Source organism: Daucus carota, chromosome 6, assembly GCF_001625215.2.
Source record: "Daucus carota subsp. sativus chromosome 6, DH1 v3.0, whole genome shotgun sequence".
Taxonomy (NCBI): Eukaryota; Viridiplantae; Streptophyta; class Magnoliopsida; order Apiales; family Apiaceae; genus Daucus; species Daucus carota.
The window spans coordinates 22,246,084-22,270,322 of NC_030386.2; the positions used below are offsets into that span (position 1 = coordinate 22,246,084).

A 24,239-nucleotide genomic window follows, 5' to 3' on the forward strand; every position below is an offset into this window, starting at 1 on the left:
TTTTTGAAAAATAATTCATAATACAAAATTAAATATAAAATCTTCACAAAATAGTATATAGAAAGTTTTGATTAAAATGAGCTCCTGTTTTCACATAAATAAAACATGACACCTCAATTATCATGTCATTTTCTATAAAATTTAGTACATATTAATATATATTTATAACAAATTTAATAAGTTTCGAATATTAATTAATTCAGCTCCTACTTCTATAAATCATTTAAAGTGACTATCATCGAATCAAAAAATATTTATAAGATATAATTCTTTCCAAATATATGTTTTAAATATTTATAAGATATACTGTAATTCTTTTCAAGTATATGTTTTTTCATATGTTTGAGAATACAATAGAGCACATGCGCAGTAGCTTAAGGAGAGTAGAAGAGCCTTACCTAATATGTTTGGTGCAGTGGCAAATTGCAGTTTCTTATTATATTATAACAACCTAACATATGAAATTGGCAATCACACGTAATAATATTATATACATTTGCAATAAGAAGTATTGACTTTTGCATATTTATTTATTCTTTCGAAGACTTTTGCGTATTTGGTTAATTAACCAGCTTATCAACAGATATTTGAAATATTGAACACAAAAAATGAATTAAGGAGTTCTTGTAAATTTCTTTTCCCAAGATGAATAGTTTGGTAAAAAAATAAATAATTTCTGAATAATAATTTGAACTTAAAAGTTATAATTTTAGAGAAAGCGGCTCATATTTTTGAAAAATGCTATTTATTAGCTTTAGTGAGAAGATGTCACAAATTCCGAAACCTCAAATATGATTTTTATGTATTATGACTCAGAATATGCATATCAAATAAATTATAATTAAAATATCTATCTAATTTCTAAATGTACTTTTTTCTGCCATCATTTTTTTAACAGGACAACGGTTTTAAACATCACTATGACCAAATTGTGAGATATATAACAACAAATGTTTTATTAGTATAGTTTAAATGTAGGGGTTTTTTCATAAATATATAGGAAAAAGTAAATTTTTGTAAATTTACTTTTCTCAAGAATAGCTATTTGCAATTTTACTACACTAAGTTTCTAAATTGCAAAAATACTACCCCTCCCTTCTGCAACTGAATGCAACCAGATGCAACTGAATGCCTGATTTCAAGTTCCTGAACTTGAAATCAGGAGTTGCAGTTGCATATGAGGTTGCATTCAGTTGCATATGGTTGAATGCAATCTCATATGCAACTGAAAACTGTAAGTTACAATTGATGTATGGGTGCCCCTGGCGGGGCCATTAGATCAAAATAGAAACAACTGAATGCAACCTCATAAGCAACTGAATTTTATTAGGGTGGGGTGATATTGTGGTGGATTTAGGTTCAACTGAATATGCAATCTCATATGCAACTAAATGCAACTGAAAACTGTAAATTACAAATGATGTATGGGTGCCCCTGGCGGGGCCATTAGATCAAAATAGAATCAACTGAATGCAACCAAATGCAACTGAATGCAACTAAATGCCTGATTTAAAGTTCCAGTCTCCAAATGTCATTTTCGACCAGATTTTCAGAATCGATATATATATATATATATATATATATATATATATATATATATATATATATATATGGATTCCAAGGATGAGGTCGAAAATGACATTTGAAAAGTGGAACTTGAAATCAGGCATTCAGTTGCATATGAGGTTGCATTTAGTTGCAGGGGAGGGGTAGTATTTTTGCAATTTAGAAACTTAGTTTAGTAGATATGCAATTAATTTAGGAAGACGGTATTTTTGCAAATAAGATCCTAAAAAGTAGTATATTTGATAAATTCCCTTAAATATATACTGTCCCTATAGTACTCAGACACACGATATAGCTAAAAAAAATATGAAAGATTATATATCATAAAATATATTTACTTCTCCATCTCATTTGTTTGGAGTGGGAAATAACTAAGCACTCTTAAGTACGTCTTATACGCACCACTAATATTATAGCTTGTCCTAATTTCGTGACTCGCTCGATAGTAACAAAAGCAATCTTATATTTATTGTGCATGATATAATTTTTGTTTTAACCAATATAATAGCTATTGTTGCATTGTTGCATTGTTGCTATATTGTTATTGTATAATTTGTGGTTATCTAGGTGTAACTTTTGTACGTATTGTGCTAGTTATTATAAAAATATATAAGATTTTCCAGAATCAAGGAAGAAGAAGACCTAAGATATGATACTTTAGACACCAAAGATTTTATAACAAGTATAAAAAAATAACGTGAAGTTACGTTTTAAGACAAATCTTTTAGGTTTTTTTTTCTTTTATAAGAAGTTTCCTACCAAGACTTATATTATTGGGGTCGTTTGGGTGAGTTTAAAATTAGTGTTTCTTGCTTAAAACAAAATAAGTGAAGTAGAAATTAAAAATTAGTTAAGGCTTATAAATGATTAAAGTGTTTGGAAAAAAAGTAAAAGTCATGAAATAAAAACTAGGAATCCCAACTTTTTATAAGTGATTATCAACTTTTTACACAAACGAAACTTTAGAAGCGGAGCTTTTAAGCCCGCCCCAAACACCTGCATTAAGTTTGTCATGAATTTCTTCGCATGCAATAAGAAACACATTTTTTTTAATAGTAAAATCTCGAGTATGGAGAGGAGAAAAGCACTATTACGAACTTGGATAAAATATCTCATGCGGTATGTTTTCTCTTGTTCACTTACTTTCACGCCTATTAACAGCTTATTTTCTTGATAAGATAATTTTAAAAAGGAATAAATGTTTTAAACAAGTTGGATTTTTTTAAATTGAGATTAATTATTCAGCCCCTTCTAACTTAATGAACCTGTATCGGGACGGAACAAGATGGATCTCTGGCCACATCTTGTGAACTTGATTCACTTGCTTGTGTGGGACCTCATCACGAAGGAGTGCCTTCAAAGGAGATGCGAGATGATATTCCTCCCGTCTCTTTTTATTTGTCATATTTACAAACGAAAGTTGTCTCTAAATAATTGTCTTATGCATATTTTTTCATATTTATCCCTTAGATTGTTAGTTTCAATATTTAACTTTAGCACTAGTATATACACTTCCTCCCTACTTCCTATTTTAATTGTCCAATTTGACTTTTGAATGGTTAAATTAATCAAATTTTGACTGAAATTTAAACATATAGTATAATTTAAAAAGTAAAAAAAAATTATATCATTATAAAGTACATACAATATATCATAAAATGTAATTTTTATTTTTTTTAAATAATAACAAATTAATTTGTTCTATGTGCTTGGTCCAAAATTGATCAATTTGACCGTTGAAAGTCAAAACAAGACAATTAGGGTATGCATGAAAACAATTTATAACATTTAATTTTTTTAATATATATATTTTTTGCAAATGTGACAACACTAAAAAAAGGAACGAAGGAATATATGATATTAGTTTTTCTCCTAATGCCTATCACTTTGCTACGAAGATAGTACTTGTCGGATATAGGATTTAAGAAAAAGGACTCTTTCTACATGCCAATAGTTTTTTCAAATCTTTATCCTAAGTCAAATTTGAGCATGAGGATGGGTACATTCGATTGCTTCCCACGATATGATAGTGAATGTGTGGTCGTTTAAAGATTCAAGCTTGAAAGACATCTAGACACAAAGATAAACTTTCGTCGTTGGAAGTAGTATTCAATAGCCTTGAAAATGTTCGTCAAATCATGTTGTGGACGTGCAGAGCTAGACATGGACTTCACAGCGAACAAATGTTACAATTATATAGAATTCATAACAAAGTTGACACATTTTGAAATAGAAAATATAACTCATCCGAGGTTAGATCGAGAAATTATATCAGAAAAGTGTGAGAACCTCTGGTTGCTCTGTCATGAACTTGTGTTTTTTGTGAGTTGAGAACTTTCACGAGTCGTTGAAGCTTCTTAGTTCTTGGTGAGCTTGTTTTCTTTTTTGGTTGAGCCCTTTATGGGTCCTAATTAAAACTTACTTGAGCTTTTCTGATGCAAGATAAGTTTTAACATAAATAGATGCTCAGTGGATCGTTAGAGCAACATTAATGTAACAATATGATTGACATTTTGACAACAACGCATGAGCATGTCGATGAGGCACACATGATCATGCCAAAACAATAAAACACGGAGCATGTTGCTGAGGAACATATGATCATGCCAAAACAACAAAACACCACCCTAGCGAAAGATTGATTACTAGATATGATGAATGGGGTATTTTTTAGTATATGATTTTAAATAGGATTTCTTTTATTTTGTTGTAAAATTTATACCCCTATATAAGCAACAAAATCTAAAGATTTTTGTCATTATCTTTTCTTGGGGATTAAAGAAAACCCCCCATTGAATTCAAGAGAGTTGCTTTGTGGATTGAAGATTTTAAGAATTTACGGTGTAGGAGTCCCTTTTGTATTAACACTTAATTTTCATATACTCACATATATATCATGTTAATTTCTTATTTTGTCTTGCCACATTTTCAACCAATAAGACATATAAATATAATACACATAAGATGAAATGTTACTCGAGCTGAAGGTAAAATTTAAAAATTAAATTGCAAAATTCCAAAAGTGAAAATTAGTGTGTGTAAAAATTCAGTTCATTAACGCAGCAAGAGAAGTTACAGCAATAGGCTAATTCTATAACTCAACGACACGGCAAATTCCATGCATCCCTACGTTCTGGAAGAATAAGCTAATTAAATTTAATTAACTGAATCAGAGTTGAGTATCAGCAAGCCACCTGTCTATCATAGCCAAACATTCTTCCGGATTAAATTCAGGAGCTGCGTGACCTGCGCCCTGTATTTCAGAAACATATGCGGAAGACAATAACTCAGACCGAATTTCAAATGCAGTGCAAAAATATCTTCAAGCTGTAGATTTTAAACACGAGTACCTTCACTGTTGCGAATGTCAATGAATAGTCATCATGTGAAAATGATTCAGTGTAACTGCATATGTAAAAATAAAAATTAAGATAACAACTAATTTTATGGTGGTAGTTATACATATTTAATATATGAACTAGACATACCCTGCTACTTGACTTTTAACAAACCACGGCTTCCAGGTTCTCTCAACTTTTAATCCCAGAGTGTGGATCCATTGCCTTGTTCCAATATACGGGAAAACCATGTCGTGGTCACCGCTATTTTTAGGAAAAAAAAACATAATTTACTGAATTCTACTAGATGGAATGACTAATTATGCTAATAATGGTTTTCTTTTTGATATAATTGAAGGAAGGACCTGTATATAAGAGCTCGACAATTCTCTTTAGTCAGGTTGCGATGATAAACAACACTGCTGGGAACATTATACTTGTAAGTATCTGTGTCATTTCGGCCGAGATAATAATGATCATCGTTGCATGCCGACCATTTTGTTGTACCCTGCTTTTCTAGATAAGTTAGTAAACAGCTACATTGCTTTGTAAACATATTTTATGCCTGCTTTTCTAGATAAGTTAGTAAGCAGCTACACGTGCGCGCTTTGTAAACATATTTTATGAGAACGGCTATAATTTTTAATTTTTTAACTCTGAACTAATTTATTTTTCTGACCACGCTACTCAATTTTTGGACGTAATCACCAACTCCATGACGCTATCTACTGTATTTATAATTGTTCAATATACCTGTCGCACGTGAAGAGCTTTCTGCACAGCTGCGTCTGTCGCCCAAGCAGTAGCTAGCTCAGAATTATCGACCTTTAGCAGAAACTTGTACATTAGTCTGTTCATTGTATTCTGAACCCGAAAGATACTAGAGTAAAATTCAGAGAAGTGGCTGGAGTTTTCCGAATTTTGCAAAAAGTTGGTCAAAATTTTAAAACAAATTTGTCGCCGGAGTTTACCTCCGCTTTTTAAAATGGCCGCGCCTGTCAAGCGCCGTTAAATTTAATCAACACAAAAACCTATTCATATGCTGATTACCCAAGTCCCAGCCCGTAAAATTAACAACAAAAACCTGAAAATCGAAACTTTATCTACCAAATTCACAGAAACTTACCCTCAGTCCAAATACTATCAATTCCATCTTGCAAGTAAACAACAGGAGGTATATCGATACTCGAAACGGTTCGAGAAATCAAAGATTTTCTAGGGAAATTGTTGGGGATAACATATACAGGAGTGCGAGGCGAATCGATTGATGGAGAGTGAAGAAAAGAAGTTTGGTGAGAGAAAGCGAATCGGCGATCGGTGATGCCGCCAAAGCCGAACTCGCCATTCCATGAAGGAGGTGACTCGGTGGTTTGTAATTGGTTGTAACTGAACAAACCGGTTCTAGAGTACGGAAATTTTGTGTCTTGATCACTTAATTTCTCCATTTGATGGTTTCAGAAGGTGAGGACTGAGGACTAATGCCAGTGTATTGTTCGTGACTGCTGTTTTTTTTAACTAAAATCCTAATTTACCCCTGGCTCCGTTAGTGTCCATTTGACGGACGCCATTATTTTAACACGCGGAAGTAAACTTTGGCCACAGATTTGTTATTTTTAAATTTTGGTCATTTTTTTTGAAATATTCAGAAAATTCCAGCCACCAGCTTGAAATTTACTCAAGATACTATAATACATCAATATGTGTCTGTGTTCGAGAAGCATATTACCTGACACCATGTATCAGAATCTTGTAGTTGAGCCAAAACGCGACCAGTTGCAGGATTTGTCTTGAAAGTGCTTCTATCCCATTGTTGAAGCACCGCTGTGTTGTCACAATTCGGCTGCAATATCTGATGCTCGTTCAAGCCCTTGAGACACTGCAGGGAGAGCCACGAACGAAGGCGTTTAATATTTGTTGAACATGTTTTATATTTTAAGCCCAAGTTGGACTGCTGGTTGTGGATGGAGATTTCAAATTGTAAGATAAGTACTATTTATTACCTCATCTACTTCGGCTAGAGCCCTTGTACATAATCCGTTGGCGGGATTCACGTTTATGTAATCACCGTTGCAGTGTGCCTTTGTCGACTGCAAATACTCATCATATATACAGATATGTTTAATGTTATACGTTGGTTAATTAATCACAGCTCGAGGCTCTAATAAATAAATGTTTTTTTTTCCTGAGTTACCTCATAGAGTTCATCAGAGAGAAGTGCAAAGTTATGAGCAAACTGCATTCTTGAATTGAAGTCAATAAACCTCTCCGTCAGAGGATTACCAATCATGTATCCCTGCAACCAATACTTAAGCATTATTGACAAGGACAAATTGTAGTGCATTAACAATGAACTTCTGGGTGATGTAGGTGTTTTCTCACTTTAATGTTTATCTGGGGAACATTTCCAGCTTGGTTGCCTGCAAAGAATTAAAAAGGAATATTCAATCTATTGTAAGAACTGATCAAATAAATCCACAATTTAGTCATCAAGTTGTAGCAGTAAATATAATTATTTACCCTTAATTATATCGCGGACCATAATAGGAACGGTTATGCCAGAATATGAAAGTCCCGAAACATACAGTGGGTTGTTCAGAAATTTAGGATGATCAGTAAGCCACTGCATCAGCAAAAATTAAATTTCATTCATCTGATCATGTAAGTATATATCTCCGTAAGAAAAATTTATACTGCGATTATTATATTATTGAAAATCTAGCATATATTTACTTATATATAAAAACTGGTGGGAGGCGCGGGTTTATAGTTTATATTTTGGTTTAAATAATATTTGTGTGCGATCATATTGTTTAGAATATAAATATTATTTTATATTTTTTAACGACATAAATGAGTGTGAAAATATAATAATTGCAACATAAAAGTCTTAACAATAATAAATTTTAACTTTCAAAAAGAATTATGGATCAAAAAATTATTTTTTTGATATTCAAATTCGTTAGGATACAGATGTCATTATTATATTATTTACCTGAGTCAAAATTACAATCTAAATGAGTACCGAAAGTTTTGAATTTTAGATATATTATACCTCATTGAAAGGTTCGGTAATTTATAATTGAAAATTATATAATAAAGTATTTTATCTAATACAACATGATTATTAAATTACGATTTAATAGCACTAAGGATATCTATCTTCAAATTCCACACGCAACTTTCTTGTGTATATCTTCGAGGGTATAGATTTGGCGTCATATTTAAGTGATACATGATGGAGCATGATTACTAATACGATTTTTTTTAAACCCATGAGCTCACGCAATAGGGCTCTGATCCACATGATGGAGCATGATTACTAATACGATCTTTTTTAAACCCATGAGCTCACGCAATAGGGCTATAATCACAAGTTTTTCTCTTTTCGGGAGTCGAATTCGTGACCAAGAGGATATATGTCCCCTCTTTTAACCAGCTGAACCAACCCTTGCGGGCATAAATAGAAGTTGAAATATATGCTTTTTGAAAAAAAAAACATATACCCTTTTTTTCTAAAAGCTATCAATTGAAGTACTGTTAACTTTATAAATGTACTAGAGAGAAATTTTTTAACATTTTGATGTGGTTACTCTTTTAATTTTTATACCACCTAATAATACTTCAATGTTTCAAATTTTTTATTGTTAATTTAAAATATCAGAGGATGAACATTACTTTGATCTTATATAATACAAATCGACTTGTTATAAAATTTCAATTTTTTATAATTAGTTTTCTGAACTTGATAATTAAGACTTTGCATGATTTTTCATGTAATTGTTATACGCCAAATCTCAAACAAATGATTTTCAGGTAGGTATGTAAAATAGTAAAAAGGGAATAGATACGAGTTAGGCCTCATAGAGTTCGTAAATGCATGAAATATTGAGCTCCATTAGTTGTGTAGTTACTTTTTTAGTTTTGTGCAAAGTCACATTTTTGATGTGATAGTCGTATTTGTTAGGGTTGAACAATGCAACATATCAGATTCACTGTTAAAGATCATATCAGATATTTGATATTATGAATTATGAAAAGACTATTATGGTTCTAGATTCATTTAATTGAATATTAACTTTAACCATATTACATTGGATTATTCGGTTCCGAATTAATTATATTTTTTAAATTTAATTTGTAAATCATTAATCAATTTAATTGTAGTTTGACACATTATATTTAACTTAATTAATATGTTATGTATTGATTGTTGGCATATCAAAAATTAAAATTTTAAGACTTTAATACAAATCACTTGTTTTTTTTAATTTTAGTTTAACCAAGTAAAATTTATAACTTAATTCTTTTTAGTAGGTCTCATAAACCTTTTCTTCTATTATCTAATTGATTTTTGATTAACAATATAGGATTTCCCAAAATTCACCATTACATCACAAGTTATATATAATATTTCAAATTTATATTTCATCAATAATGGTATCTTTGGGAACTTAGATTTCACTTGAAATCTTAGATTTGATCAAATGATCTGTTTGGAAATATTATGAATTCGGATTTCATTTAAAATCCAGAACATTCAAGTATTTGTATAAACTTGAGAATTTGAAATGACAACTCAAATCCATTCATTTTAAATCCATCATTTGAAATGAAATGCAGGTTTCCAAACGATCTCTCTTACATTATTTAGATATATTTTTTGACATCAAATTTGATGTCTTTGTCACTATTTTCATATCTATAATTTTTTTTATTTTTTTTATTAACACATCGAATTTTGAAATCATTAGTTTAAAAATAAAAAATAATTTAAATAATAATATTCTTTCATTTACATTATTTCTCATTCCCCATAACAATATTGTATTCACTCTATAAATAATCTTTTATAATAAAATAATTAATATGACATATAGTTATGGTTGAAGTCCATCAATTTTTTTCTGTCAAAGATGTAAGCGCTGATTTGATATGTACTTATTGAAACACCAGATTTTGTGCATATTTCTCAAATTCATGACCTAAATTTTTTGTAAGTAACTATCACTGTGAGATTTAAATTCATTCATTTTTTTAAGAACAAGAATTATATCCAAATTTTATATCAAATTAATGGAGCAGATAAAAAATAGTCACCTTTTTAAGGAAGCCATAGATGGATTGAGAAGTTATGGTGTCGCTGGTTTTGTAGCCATCCTTAGTTTTTGCATAAGAAAAGCCAGAACCAGATGCATCCACAAATATGACGCTGGCCACCTGCAAACCATGTGCGTGTTATGCAAGTCTGGATATGTAAATTTAAAACTCCTTTAATTCCGGTTCATCAGCACAAAATACAATGTTCTTTGAATCTCTAATACTTTACTATCCTGTACCTTCGTCCATGAATATGGATTATCCAACAGTCGTGGTAATGTACTCTCGTAGTCAAATCTCAAGGGTCCTACGTTAAACACAGACGTAGAAATCACTTAGCAGTTAGCTCTTCATATAAATATATTTTATAGACAAGGTCCGGTAACAGATCTAATAGTATAATTACAAGTTGTTTCACATTTTTCCGATTAGACCTAATTTTAGCAGTACCATGTATTTAAAACGACATAGTTTTTTAATAAAGAAAATCTGAATACAAATAATTATGTTATATTTTTATTCATAACATATATGTGATGTCTTAACAAATCACTTACGAAGATTAGTTGTAGTATTAGATTAACATACATAAGAAAAAAGTAGTAGCTAGGTTTTTACCAAGTTGATTAAAGAAGGGTCGGAGAGCAGCACAGCCAGGTCCACCTGTAATCCATATCAAGATAGGATCATCGACCGGATTGCGCTCCGACTCCACAAAGTAGTAAAACAACTGCAGATCATCTTGCTCCCCGACTCCCACGTATCTGTCAAACAGTGCACGACATTAGTTTCTGACTTTCTGTTAAATATTATCATGGCGTTTCCACAATTATGCTGTCTACATAGACCATATATATAGAATTCTACATACCCCGTTTCGAGCTTAAATGGCAATTTGCCAGAATACCCTGGAAGAGAAGTGATGAATGACTGTGAAAACGAAAGTTGGAAAAGATTTATGTGGAGAACGTAGAGAACCAAAACAAAAGAGAGTGTTTTCATGGTATGTTTTGTTATGGCTAAAATGCCTTAAAGTGGAAATCTTTTAATGTGAAACCAGAATCTGCGATATCTATATACAGGATACTTACTCCTTGGGAAGCGGAACTCGCACACACTTTTGACTTTGATCATTAAATTAACAGGAGAGAAGGTTAGGAACTCACTTACCAGTCTCCCCGTAAGTGTTTGGTGGGAAACTAAACTATACTCCTATATTATTGGGTGTAAGAATAAAACTGATTCAGATTAGTGTAAGGTGATGTTTAAATAATTTTCAAATTTTGGAAAAGAAACATGATTTCATAATTTTTATTGAGCAATTATGATTTTTCAAAACGAATTTTCGAATAATTGATTGGGTATCATACCACGACTGTTATGTGTAGTAGCATTTCTGTTATCATATTCATAAGAGCAAGTCGAACGATGTTCTAGCTCAAATCTTAAATATAATATAAACAATGATATCCTAGTGAATTTGAATATATTTAACTAATTTCGATTTTAACAATGTGTATTATTAAAAAATTTCTTTCATCACTAAAGGACAATATAAAATAAAAAGAGAAAGAGAGAATGTGTAATAGTTTATTATAAAATATAGAAAATGTCAATGAAAATGGCGCCTTAAAAATTAGGTCGAAAATGTTATCCTAGTGATATAAGAAATCACTAGAATATTATTGGATTAAGTTTTTATACTCAATACCCTAAGTTATAATCCTCGACATCATACAGACATCTCTTGGACTTGCATAAGTCAGAATATGATGAGGCTAACAATCAAATATGCAAGTATCCAATTCAACCAAACAATATATTAAAGTCTATTTGTGTGGTTTTAAATCAGGACTTTAAACTATATATTTTCAAATATTTATTTGTCTAATAAATTAGAAACGGGCTTAACATTCAAAATAAGTCAGAAACTACTTGAAACCAGAAGTTAGATTGAGTTATTTTTTTTAGTGATTTAATCTTTTCAAACCTTTTTTTTAATAAAAATTACCCATAAATCCTAAATTATCCATAAATCAGTTTTTTATATTATAACATTTTAAATTCACATGTCATTAATAAGTCAAACTAATTAATATAAGAGGTCACTCAGTTTGGATGAGTGATAGCTGCTTTTTCACAATCAAGTCATCGAGGGGAATGCAGGTTACTTCCGTCCAGCAGATTTATTTTAGTTCGGGATCTACAAGACTAACACAAACAATCTGAATAGCTGAACCATTTCATCATGTCGCGTTAAAGGGGTGACAAATGACCCCGAAGAAAGGAATGATTGGAAAAGGGTTTTGCGAACAAAATTCAAAAATATTTATAATGACATGTTGATAATTAGGAGGGGCATGTATTAAAGATGTCTAATAAATATATTAAAGCATTAAGGAACCCTAAGCCCCATGCTCAATTGTGCCCAAGAAGATGTCTTAATTGTTGACACTATAAAGGGGTCGTTTATGATCAAACCACCTATTGACCATAGCCAGACATTCTTCAGGCTTAAACTCTTGAGCTGCATGACCTGCACCCTGTCAAAGTCAGGCACAGAAAATGTTTGAATTTGTGAGGAAATCATTATTTAGATTAGCAATACTTTGCGCGCAGGTGGTATTTCGATCAAACAGATAAACTATTTTCAGGAATTATATGTACAAAACTTCATTAATTAATTAAATACATATTTTCGTACCTTAACAGTCGCAAATGTTAATGAAAAGTTATCATGTGAAAACGACTCAGTGTATCTGTAAAAGATTAAGAACATATATGCAAACTTAGGATCGAGAAAGTTAAAATCGAGAATCTTTTTAAACCCATTTTTATTGAAAAACATACCCTGCTACTTGTTGCTTGACAAACCATGGGGCCCAGGTACTATCAACATCTAAATTCAGATTGTGTATCCACTGCTTAGTGCCTAAGTGCGGAAAGATCATGTCGTGATCCCCACTGTTTTATGAAACATTACAAGTATTAGCCCAAACACGCTCTTGGTAAATAATAGTTTATCACAAAAACTAACAAAAATCCAAATGCTACCAGTATATATGATAAGAAAAACAATCATTGGGACAAAGTTTACCTTATTATAAGAGCTCGACATTTTTTTCTGGTAAAGTTTCGATAATTACCAAGAGTACTAGAGACATCGTATGCATAGTTAACAGTATCATTTTTACCAAGAAAATAGTGATCAGCATTGCATCTAACCCACTCTCCAATAGTTCCCTGTTGTTTATGAGAAATTAGTTTAGAATTAAGATTCTGCGAAACAAGAGTCGCTAACTCATACATATATGCCATACCTCCCGGATATTCAGTGCTTTTCGTACCGATGGAACATTTGCCCAAACGTCAGTATACAAGTAAGTATTATCCTAAACACAAAAGGATATAAGAGAATTTAGAAATCAACTTACTTCTTACCTTTTCACTTAATTTTAAGAGAATTTATAAAGCAGCTTGATTCTTACTCCCTTCACTTAATCTTTATTTCCTTGTGAGTATATTAAAAGCCATTGTTTCATGTCATTAAAGTTTAAAAGATATAAATTTCATAATGAAAGATACCCGACACCATTGTTGGCCCTTCAATCTCCTGGTGCTGGTCTCTGGAGTGCAAATGGGTTCCAATATGTGAAACATATACACGTCCTCTAGGCACTGCATATGAAATTGTATACAAATATGTAAATGGTAATAATAAATTGTCTGAATCTCTGAAACTAGCTAGTAATAATTATAATCAAGAAAATTAGCTTAATATAAGAACTAAATTCAGGTTTGTAACCTCATCGACGTTTTGGAGATCACTTTGACATAATTTGTTGTCTGCATGAACATTCACGTATTCACCATTGCAATTCGCTTTTGTTGACTGAAAAAACAAATAAATTTTTTAGATTCTGTTTCAATGATTATATCTCCTATACAGTAGTATCACAGAAGATCGAGTCCGAGTAAATGAATATTATTCGATCCACAACGTTGAGAAATACTCTCTCCATTCCAAATTAGACTTTAAGTTTCATTGACCAAATAGCTATATTATTTATTTTTAAAATTTTATTTTTACAAATAAAAATTAAGATATTAAATTATTATTTACAAAAGGAAAATTAAAAAAAATAAATTTCGAAACATTCAATACACCTTAAATTACATGCTCAAGATCGACTAGCTCATCTATTTTATACAGGGAGGGAGTAATATAACCAGGTATCCTTTACCTTTGGTCTTAAAATCAAGTTAAATACCACATTTTCCAAAGTAACCATATTAATTATGTACTTCGGTAGGTGTTGCCAATTTTTGACCTACACAATAAACTAAGACAAAACTGAAATCAAGGAATTTTCTATTTTGAGACAAATCTGATGTTCGGTGCATGTGACCCCGAGTGCTTAATAATCTCCGTTTGAAAATATACAGGTCGTTTGGTTTTTCGACACAAATTTTTAAGTTGTTTGACTGATTAGTTAAAATTGTTATTTTTAAAATATAACAATTTATGAATTATAAAATTAATCATATATTTTTATTTAAGAAAAGAAAATTTTGATAATAATAATTTTAACTATACAGTCAAGGAAATTAGAAGTGTGTGTCAAAAAGTCAGACGATCATATTTCAAAACTGAGAAGATATACTATATAGGTTAAACAGAGCGAGTATATACTGCCTCCGTTTCGATTTAAATGTCCACTTTTAAGGAAAAATTTGTTTCAAATTAGTTTTCCACTTCAACTTGCAATGCAAAATCATATTTTTAAAGTACTTAATTCTACTTCACATATCTTTTATTCATAGATCAATCTCATTCCACATATATATTTTGGTCATTTAATGCAATTAATTTGTGAACATTTATTTTTCTTAAAATATGTGATTTTTTTAAAATGGATATCTAATTTGAAACGGAGAGAGTAGCCTCTGAGTAACTCGTTTTTGCGATTAACACAATACTCTAAACAGAAATGTATACAATACTCTAAACAGAAATGTATACGATTGGGTGACAATCATCTCATGAAGTTATAGACAAAAATCCATAAAAGGAAAGAACAAAGGGGGAGAATGTAATACTACTGTATTGTGTTTTCTCATAATGCAAAATACATGCATGAAGGGGAAGAAGAAAGAAAAGTTTTAGTAAAGCTAGATGACAGAGAACAGAAAATATATCAGTCTCACAATCAATATAGAGAATCATCACAATGCTAAAAAAATGTTAAATGGTGTTGTTTCAATATTTGCTAACCTTTACCTCATAAATTTCATATGATAGAAGCGCCACCTTGTGAGCATAAGGAATCCGGGCGTTGAAGTCGAGGTGCCTATCTGTTAGCGGGTTTCCAATAATATAGCCCTGAGCGGATATCAACTCGATTCAGAAAAAAAAAAAAAACACCAAACAAGCTGATAAAGAATAGACAAATTACATACTGCAATATTAATTCTCGGCTCATTTCCAGCTTCGTTACCTAAAACAATTTACTGCTTTAATAAGATATTTATACAATAAAATAATTAAAGCATTTGGGTATAGAGTTTGAGCAGCCACACCGTCAAATGTCTCTTGAACGATAAGTGGAATAGTTATTCCTGAGTAGGATAAACCAGTGACGTAGAAAGGATTGCTGATAAACTTGGGATGATTCTCCAGCCACTGCAACAGCGATAACAAATTTAGCAAATGCAGATTGATTTATCCTAAATTATAAGAAAATCAGCTTTTTTGACAGCAAGAGACGATGTCAACTTAAACCGATATCCTTTACCTTGAGAAGAAACTGATAAGTGTATTTTGCCGATAAAGTATCACTATTTGTATAAGTCTCCGGAGATTTTGCATAGGAAAATCCAGAGGTAGGCGCATCCAGGAAGATCACATTAGCCAACTAAAAAAAAGATCCACATGCAAATTAACGTGTCAATGACTTCTCTTTCTTTTTAAATCCGTAGTAGGCAACAATGGCAAGTGTAGTTGCGTAGAGAAGTAGTAAACAGATAAGTAAATCTGGGTACCTTCGTCCAAGAGTATGGATTCAAGTGCAAATCTGGTATTTCTTTGCTGCTATCTGAATATTCTATTGTAAACGGACCTTCAAAACCGAGAAATGATTAGACAAGGGGCCGTTAGATATTCTCTTGTGCACCGTGTAACGATAATGAAATACAGTGGTAGTAGCTCTATACAAAAAATGTACTTACCGATTTGAAAGAAGAAGGAACGCAGAGCAGAACAACCTGGCCCGCCGGCAATCCAAATCAAGAGAGGGTCCGTCTTCGGATTCCGTTCAGATTCCACAAAATAATAAAATAACACCACATCTTCTTTCTCTCCTACTTCAACATATCTTCAACACGCAAAAACACAAAATCCATTACATACATACTTATGCATTGATACACAAAACAAAATTACATACATACCCCGTTTCAAGTTTGAAGGGAAGTTCCCCGGGAAATCCTGGCAAAGCCTTGACAATCGTCTGGGAAGATGTAGGGTTTGGTATATATGATACGACAACAAAAAGAAGCAAAACACTTGAGATGAATTTCGTATGATTTGTCATGTTGGATTTTCTGACGGACGAAAAGAGTGCAAGTACAAATTTATTGTACGATATTAGGTTGCACCCTAGTATCTGCTGAATTCAATGAAACCTCGCACTGCGCGCGCTTAACCAGAACCCTGCCCATTAATAGACTTTGAACTTTGACTGTTAGATGAAGGTAAAATTAGTGCACGGTTATTCCTCATGTGACCGTATCTGTAATTCACATTTGAAATTTGATGATGAAACTGTCATCAATTTAAGGAAGTAGAGTTATCCTTGCTGAATTATAACAATGAAAATAGAAGTGTAGTGCTCAACTAAAAAAATTCCTTTTTTTAGATAACTGACTTAAAAATAAGGTATTCAAATAAGGTGTGCTCAGGATAAGGTATTCAAATAAGCTGCTCAGAATAACTAGAGATGTGCCACAGCGGGTCAGGTGGAAGGGTGGACGACTTGCAGACTGCAGTGCAATGACAACTGCTCTGCTGCTCGTTAAACATTAAAGTTGTGTTAACCGGTAGGGATGGGCATTCATCCTGCCCCGCTCAATCCCGATCCGATCCCCGCCCCGTTCGGATGGGGCCATTCGGGGAATTTTTCAAGAGCGGGGCGGGGAACGGAAATTTTTTTATAAAAAATTCGGGATCGGGCGGGACGGGGATTCGCGTCTGCCCGCCCCCATCCCCGACCTCGATTGTATTTATATATAAAAATAAAAATATTATATATGTATATATATATTATACTAAATAAAATATTAAAAAATAGATAACTTTTATTATATTATTAAAATGAAAAAATAATCTTTATTTTTATTGGTCAATTATAAAATTCCACGACTCCTCACGGGAATCCTCGTTCCCCGTTCAGGGCGGGGATCGGGGAGGAAAAGAATCCCTGTTCGACGTTGAGTGCCGGATCGGAGATGGATATATATTGAATTCGGGAATAAGGGGGCGGGGATAGCACTCCCCGACCCCGAAGTGCCCTCGTGCCCATCCCTATTAACTAGGATGGAATGGAAGGAGAATGAAATGAATTTTGTACTCTAACATGGTTTTGGTTTGAGAATATTTTAATAAATATTATTTCTTCAATTCATGGCTAAAATTTTAACTAGAATTTTAATCCACATGTTTTGGAAGGAATACTCATTCCAATTCTATATCACGTGTCCATTCAATCTTTATCACAAAAAATTTAAATATGTTCATATTTAATAATTTCTTCTTTACTAGTATAACTTTTATATAAGTTTTAATTTCATTCTCCACTCATTCCATTTCATTCAAGTGAACACACCTAAGAGATTAATAATTGTTTATGTTTTAGAGCCAAACATAAAAGATATTAATTGTTTGTCATAAGGTGAGAGTTTGAAATATTGTTTGGTTAATTTTGATTTATAAATAATTTATGAGTTATTAAAAATGTAATAATAAAAATTCACTATACGTCATGAGTGCTTCTACCAGGACTGCCAATAGATCGGATTAGACATGATCCATATTCTCATCTGTTGAATTTTAAAAGATTTTGATAGAATTATAATTGGATTTTTTGAGACATGATCCATATTCTGATCGTACGATCACAAATTTTCGAATTGGACTTCTGGTCCGTCTGTATTTAAACAAAAAAAAGAACTTTCATATGTAGAAAAACTGTCGAAATTAATCACTCAGAATACGATGTTTTGATATAAAAAGTGCATCAGTTCAAATATTATACGTAACCAAAGCAAAATTTCATGTACATAAATATATTATTTTATTTAGTAATATATAATAATGCATCGAGACACCTAATATGCGGAGGATAATCGAGCAAACATATTTTATTTCTTAGCTGTCACGGAATTTAAATAGCATAATAATTGTAAAAAAGAAAATATCATTGTTAATTTTAATATTTATCGATTAGAATTATTAACAGTTTTTTCAATTTTTTTATTTATGAATTATTTATAACCACAAGATCCGAGCAATGAGATTGTTATACACCAAAATAATTATAATATTAAATACCAACACTATGAATTTTTCGTTTAAACCGATGGGTTTAAGTCCTTTGCATCTCAGTTATTTATGCAACCAGATGTGTGAGGTATGTCTTAAAACAAATTACATTATTCCCACCCTTAAACAAATAATAACTTTAAAATATTAAAAATAAACATTAAAAACAAAAATCCTTCAACAAAAATATAAAACTAAAACTATTCAACAAACACATAAAAATTAAATCATTCAACACATTAAAAGCATAAAATTAATATTATATATCTAACAAAAAATATAATATTTGAACATGTATACTAAACAAAAAACATAAAACTAAAAACTCAGTATATATACATATTTACTCTAAAATTGTCTCCAAATCTAAGAGTACAGGAACCCTAAATTTGTCTCGACATGTAAATTGGTCCCGACGTCTAATTCCTTCGATCCCACTTCTTCGGACAGTCCAAAATCTATAAGCCCCTTCCCACCTCAATCCCTCAATTCCTTCCGCAACATATATGAATATACTTTGTTACAGGCCACGTTATCTTATTTGGGTTTATTTGGTTAATTAAACAAGTGCAATCAAGTCCCCCACTTTAATATTAGCCAGACGACTCTTAGTATAACTTATTTGAGCATTTTTTATGTAGGAGAGTTTTTAGTACAAATAGAAGACTCAAAGACCGTTAAAGGGCAACATTATAATGAAGGTATCATCATTGTCGCATGAGAGACAGATGATCATGTCAAAACAACAAAACCTCATATGATGCATGAGCTGCATGCTCGAACCTGGATGATCACACCTGTATCTTTAAATATTTGATTTTAATTAAGATTTCTTTTTATTTTGCTTTAGGATTTATGATTGAATTCAAAACCAAAAGAGTTTTCTCATTTCCTTTTCTTGTGGATTGTGGATTAAAGAAACCTTTTATGGATTCAAAAGTTGCATGTGAATTCAAGATTTTAAGGATTTCTGGTGTAAGAGTATATTTAGGATTAACGCTTATTCTTCCTGTGCTTCCGGCATCATATCTTTGCTTTCTTTATTTTGTCTTTGAGCCACATTTGCAACCGATCATACATATAATACAGATAAAATGAAATGTTACTCAGGCTGAACTAAATTTATAAATGAAGTTCAATTCAATGCAGCAAGAGAAGCTACAGCAATAGGCTAATTCCATAACTGAACTATAACTGAACGACATGGTAATTCCATGTATCCCTGCGTTCTGCAAGAATCAGCTTATTGAATTTAATTAACTGAATCACAGTTGAGTATCAGCAAACCACCTATCTACCATAGCCAAACATTCTTCCGGCTTGAATTCAGGAGCTGCGTGACCTGCGCCCTGTATTTCAGAAACATAAGCGGAATAAGTCAGATCGAATTTCAAATGCAGTGCAAAAATATCTTCAGGCTGTAGATTTTAAACACAAGTACCTTCACTGTTGCGAATGTCAAAGAGTAGTCATCATGTGAAAATGATTCTGTGTAACTGCATATGTAAAAATCAAAATTAAAATCAAAATCATTATATTTTTATGGTGGTAGTTATACATATTTATTATATAAACGAGACATACCCTGCTACTTGACCTTTAACAAACCACGGCTTCCAGGTTCTCTCGACTTTTAATCTCAGAGTGTGGATCCATTGCCTTGTTCCAATGTATGGAAAAACCATGTCGTGGTCACCGCTATTTTCAGAAGAAAAAAAATATAATGTACTGTATTCTAGTAGATCGAATGATTTATGCTAATAATAGTTTTCTTTTTTATACAATTGAAGGAAATACCTGTATATAAGAGCTCGACAATTCTTTTTGGTCAGGTTGCGGTGATATACAACACTACTGGGAACGTTATACTTGTAAGTTTCTGTGTCATTTCGACCGAGATAATAATGATCATCGTTGCATTTCGACCATTTCGTTGTTCCCTGCTTTTCTCAGATAAGTTAGTAAACAGCTACATGTGATTTGTAAACATATTTATGTGCTAAATATTTTTTTTTTTATTTACAATTGTTTTTGTATACCTGTCGCACGTGAAGAGCTTTCTGCACAGCTGCGTCTGTCGCCCAAGCAATTGCTAGCTCATAGTTATCGACCTTCAGTAGAAACTGGTATGTTAGTGTGTTCATTGTATTACCCGAAAGATACTATAATACATCGAATATGTGTTTGTGTTCGAGAAGCATATTACCCGACACCATGTATCGGAATCTTGTAGTTGAGCCAAAACGCGACCAGTTGCAGGATTTGTCTTGAAAGTGCTTCTATCCCATTGTTGAAGCACGGCTGTGTCGTCACAATTCGGCTCCAATATTTGATGTTCGTTTAAGTCCTTGAGACACTGCAAGTAGAGCCATGAACCAAGTTGGGTGATCAAAATATACAAATCAGAATGATAAGTTTAATATTGGTTGAACATGTTTTATATTTTAAGAGCAAGTTGGACTGCTGGTTGTGGATCGCGATTTGGAATTGTAAAATAAGTATTTATTTATTACCTCATTTACTTCCGCCAGAGCCCCTGTACATAATCCGTTGGCGGGATTCACGTTTATGTAATCACCGTGGCAATGTGCCTTTGTCGACTGCAAATACTCATCATATATGCAGATATGTTTATTGTTTATAGGTTGAGTAATTAATCACATTTTAAGGCTTTAATACTCGTGCCAAACACGGGTTTAGGCTTATTTTAGAACTTACCTCATAGAGTTCATCAGATAGAAGTGCAAAGTTATGAGCATACTGGATTCTTGAATTGAAGTCAATAAACCTATCCGTGAGAGGATTACCGATCATGTATCCCTGCAACCAATATTTAGGCATTATTGACGAGGACAAATTGTATGAATTAACAATGAACTTCTGGGTGATGTAGGTGTTTTCTCACTTTAATATTTAACTGGGGAACATTTCCAGCTTCGTTGCCTGCAAAGAATTGAAAAGGAATATTCAATCTATTGTAAGAACTGAAATAAATACTACATAATTTAGTCATCAAGCTGTTGTGGTAAACATATTACTATTGTTTACCCTTAATTATGTCGTGGACGATGATAGGAACGGTTATGCCAGAGTATGAAAGTCCGGAAACATATAGTGGGTTGTTCAGAAATTTAGGATGATCGGTAAGCCACTGCATCAGCAAAAATTAAATATCATTCATCCTCATCATATAAGTATATCACATTACAGAATATTTATATGTTGGGTCTTTCTAATGAGTACCAAGAGCACACAATAAACACTAAATTTGATTAGTCTGGTGAATTTTTATTGATTGAATTGGTGTAAATGCAAGGGTGATTAGATAACCAATTAAAATGTACCAAACTTATAGAAGTTAGCGCTTATTGTGTGTTCACGGACAGACCATAGAAAAACAGTTATATGCATATGAATATCTGATAGATCATTACCATGGGTAGAAGTTGATGTTTTGGGACACATTAGAGATTTGACCATGTGAATCACATAATATTAGTATTTCGTAATTGACCATTTGAACTCAAAAATTTAATTTTGAAAGAATTATCTATTTCAATGAAAAAATTGACATGTGTCTAGTATAAAAATCTAATCAAATACTTATTTACCAAACAATTTTATCTAAAATAATTAGTTCAATTCACCGGTCAAAATAATTATTTGAGCATCTAGTGAAAAGAGTTAATTAACTGTTCAAGCAGAACATGTACTCATGATAATATAATTTATGATGTTTTGTTTCCAGATATATAGTCTTCGACGAAGTCAACAATAAAAAAATTGTTTTCATAGAGCATAATGTTATCGAAGTTACGAAGTATGTCCCAACTTTGGATCAGATTACTAGAGCAGACACAGTATAGTTACCTTTTTAAGAAAGGCATAGATGGATTGAGAGGTTATGGTGTCGCTGGTTTTGTAACCATCCTTAGTTTTTGCATAAGAAAAACCGGAACCAGATGCATCGACAAATATGACGCTGGCCACCTGCAAACCATGTGCTTGTCATGCAAGTCTGGATATGTAAATTTTAAACTACTTCACCTTTTAATTGGTATAAATTTCCAGGCCATGACCACAAAATAATGTTCTTTGAATCTCTAGTGTTTACTATCCTGTACCTTGGTCCATGAATATGGATTATCCAACAGTTGTGGTATTTTCCCATGCGTATTCTCGTAGTCAAATCTCAAAGGTCCTACATCAAACATAGACGTAGAAATTACTTAAGCAACAGTATTTACCTAAAACAAGTTACTTATTAGAATATTTATGGATGCATGATGAAACTGATTAACACACATAAGAACAAAGGAGTAGGTTTTTACCAAGTTGATTAAAGAAGGATCGGATTGCAGAACAGCCAGGTCCACCTGTAATCCATATCAAGATGGGATCATCGACCGGATTGCGCTCCGACTCCACAAAGTAGTAAAACAACTGCTGTTCATCTTGCTCCCCGACTCCCACGTATCTGTCAAACAGTGCATACCAGATTAGTTTTTGTTAAATATTATCACGGTGTTTCCACAATTATGCTGTCTCCATAGACCATATATATAGAATTCTACATACCCCGTCTCGAGTTTAAATGGCAATTTGCCAGAAAACCCTGGAAGAGAAGTGATGAATGACTGCGAAAACGAAAGTTGGAAAAGATTTATCTGTAGAACGTAGAGGACCAAAATAAAAGAGAGTGTTTTCATGGTATGTTTTGTCATGGCCAAATGCCTAGAAGTGGACTTCTATTACTGTAAAACCAGAATCTGGGATATCTATATATAAGATACGTAATCCTTTGGGGAACGGAACTCATATACACTTTGACTTTGATCATTAAACAGAAGAGAAGGTGATTAAGGAACTCACTTACCAGTCTCCCCTTAAGTGTTTGGTGGGAAACTGAATTATACTCCTATATTATTAGGTGTAATAAAACTATTTTATATTAGTGTAAGCTGGACTTTCTGTTTAGAGTGGGCTGTAAGGTGATGTTTAAATAATTTTCAAATCTTGGAAACAAACATGATTTCGTAGTTTTCCTGAGCAATTATGACTTTTCAAAATGAATTTTTGAAAATATGATTCGGGATCATACAGGCAAAAATGTAAATCCTATATCGAATCTTCTAAAATTGATCTGCAGAAGCGGAGAACTGTGTGTCCATTGCACTATTAATCCTGACAAAAATACTGCACTTACATATTTTGTTTACTTAATTCAAGCTCCGGTTAAGTAACCAAGCAGAGCATAAATTCACAAGTAGCAAGCAAAATACAATTAAATAAAGTTAGCTTTTCCGTGACATCGTTTCTCTGCGCTCCAAGAAAAACGCAATCTCAATCTGCTATGCTTGAACTCCGCGGAGAAGTGGGAATTGAGATATTAAAGAAATAATAACTATGAGATACATAATTTTGGGAATTGAAGCTGCAAAATATTGGGTCCAAACATAGGAAAAAAAAGAGCTGACATCCGTTCTTTCCACTATCAGAAACACACCATCAGACAAAGGAAAAAAAACATTTTCAGATAATAGCACAATATAGTGTTGTATGAATATGCTTATCAGGCAAATGTTGTGTGTTCTGCACAGTGTTTTTTGTTTAATACTTATTTTACAATGATTTAAAGT

General features: G+C 32.2%; 3 protein-coding genes across 3 annotated transcripts; all 3 read right to left on the bottom strand.

The window, feature by feature from the left end:
• Positions 1–4,520: 4,520 nt before the first annotated feature.
• On the bottom strand, positions 4,521–11,080 carry LOC108224698 (serine carboxypeptidase-like 17). Its single transcript, XM_017399390.2, has 14 exons — positions 10,873–11,080; positions 10,620–10,765; positions 10,241–10,308; positions 10,002–10,121; positions 7,422–7,524; positions 7,284–7,321; positions 7,096–7,197; positions 6,905–6,991; positions 6,631–6,780; positions 5,658–5,729; positions 5,270–5,412; positions 5,055–5,168; positions 4,917–4,971; positions 4,521–4,819 (listed from the first exon to the last, which is right to left on the bottom strand). The coding sequence occupies exons 1-14, from the start codon at positions 11,001–11,003 to the stop codon at positions 4,736–4,738; spliced, it is 1,413 nt and encodes a 470-aa protein (XP_017254879.1). The 5' UTR covers positions 11,004–11,080; the 3' UTR covers positions 4,521–4,735.
• Positions 11,081–12,213: 1,133 nt separating this feature from the next.
• LOC108224699 (serine carboxypeptidase-like 2) lies at positions 12,214–16,841 on the bottom strand. The gene is made up of 14 exons (XM_017399392.2): positions 16,452–16,841; positions 16,230–16,375; positions 16,044–16,120; positions 15,797–15,916; positions 15,582–15,684; positions 15,462–15,499; positions 15,283–15,384; positions 13,807–13,893; positions 13,587–13,679; positions 13,322–13,393; positions 13,099–13,244; positions 12,852–12,965; positions 12,706–12,760; positions 12,214–12,544 (listed from the first exon to the last, which is right to left on the bottom strand). The coding sequence occupies exons 1-14, from the start codon at positions 16,592–16,594 to the stop codon at positions 12,443–12,445; spliced, it is 1,398 nt and encodes a 465-aa protein (XP_017254881.1). The 5' UTR covers positions 16,595–16,841; the 3' UTR covers positions 12,214–12,442.
• A 2,871-nt stretch (positions 16,842–19,712) lies between these two features.
• Positions 19,713–23,491, bottom strand: LOC108224697 (serine carboxypeptidase-like 17). The gene is made up of 14 exons (XM_017399389.2): positions 23,179–23,491; positions 22,932–23,077; positions 22,725–22,801; positions 22,471–22,590; positions 21,649–21,751; positions 21,506–21,543; positions 21,319–21,420; positions 21,114–21,200; positions 20,807–20,956; positions 20,640–20,711; positions 20,398–20,540; positions 20,185–20,298; positions 20,042–20,096; positions 19,713–19,949 (listed from the first exon to the last, which is right to left on the bottom strand). The coding sequence occupies exons 1-14, from the start codon at positions 23,322–23,324 to the stop codon at positions 19,866–19,868; spliced, it is 1,437 nt and encodes a 478-aa protein (XP_017254878.1). The 5' UTR covers positions 23,325–23,491; the 3' UTR covers positions 19,713–19,865.
• Positions 23,492–24,239: the final 748 nt, after the last annotated feature.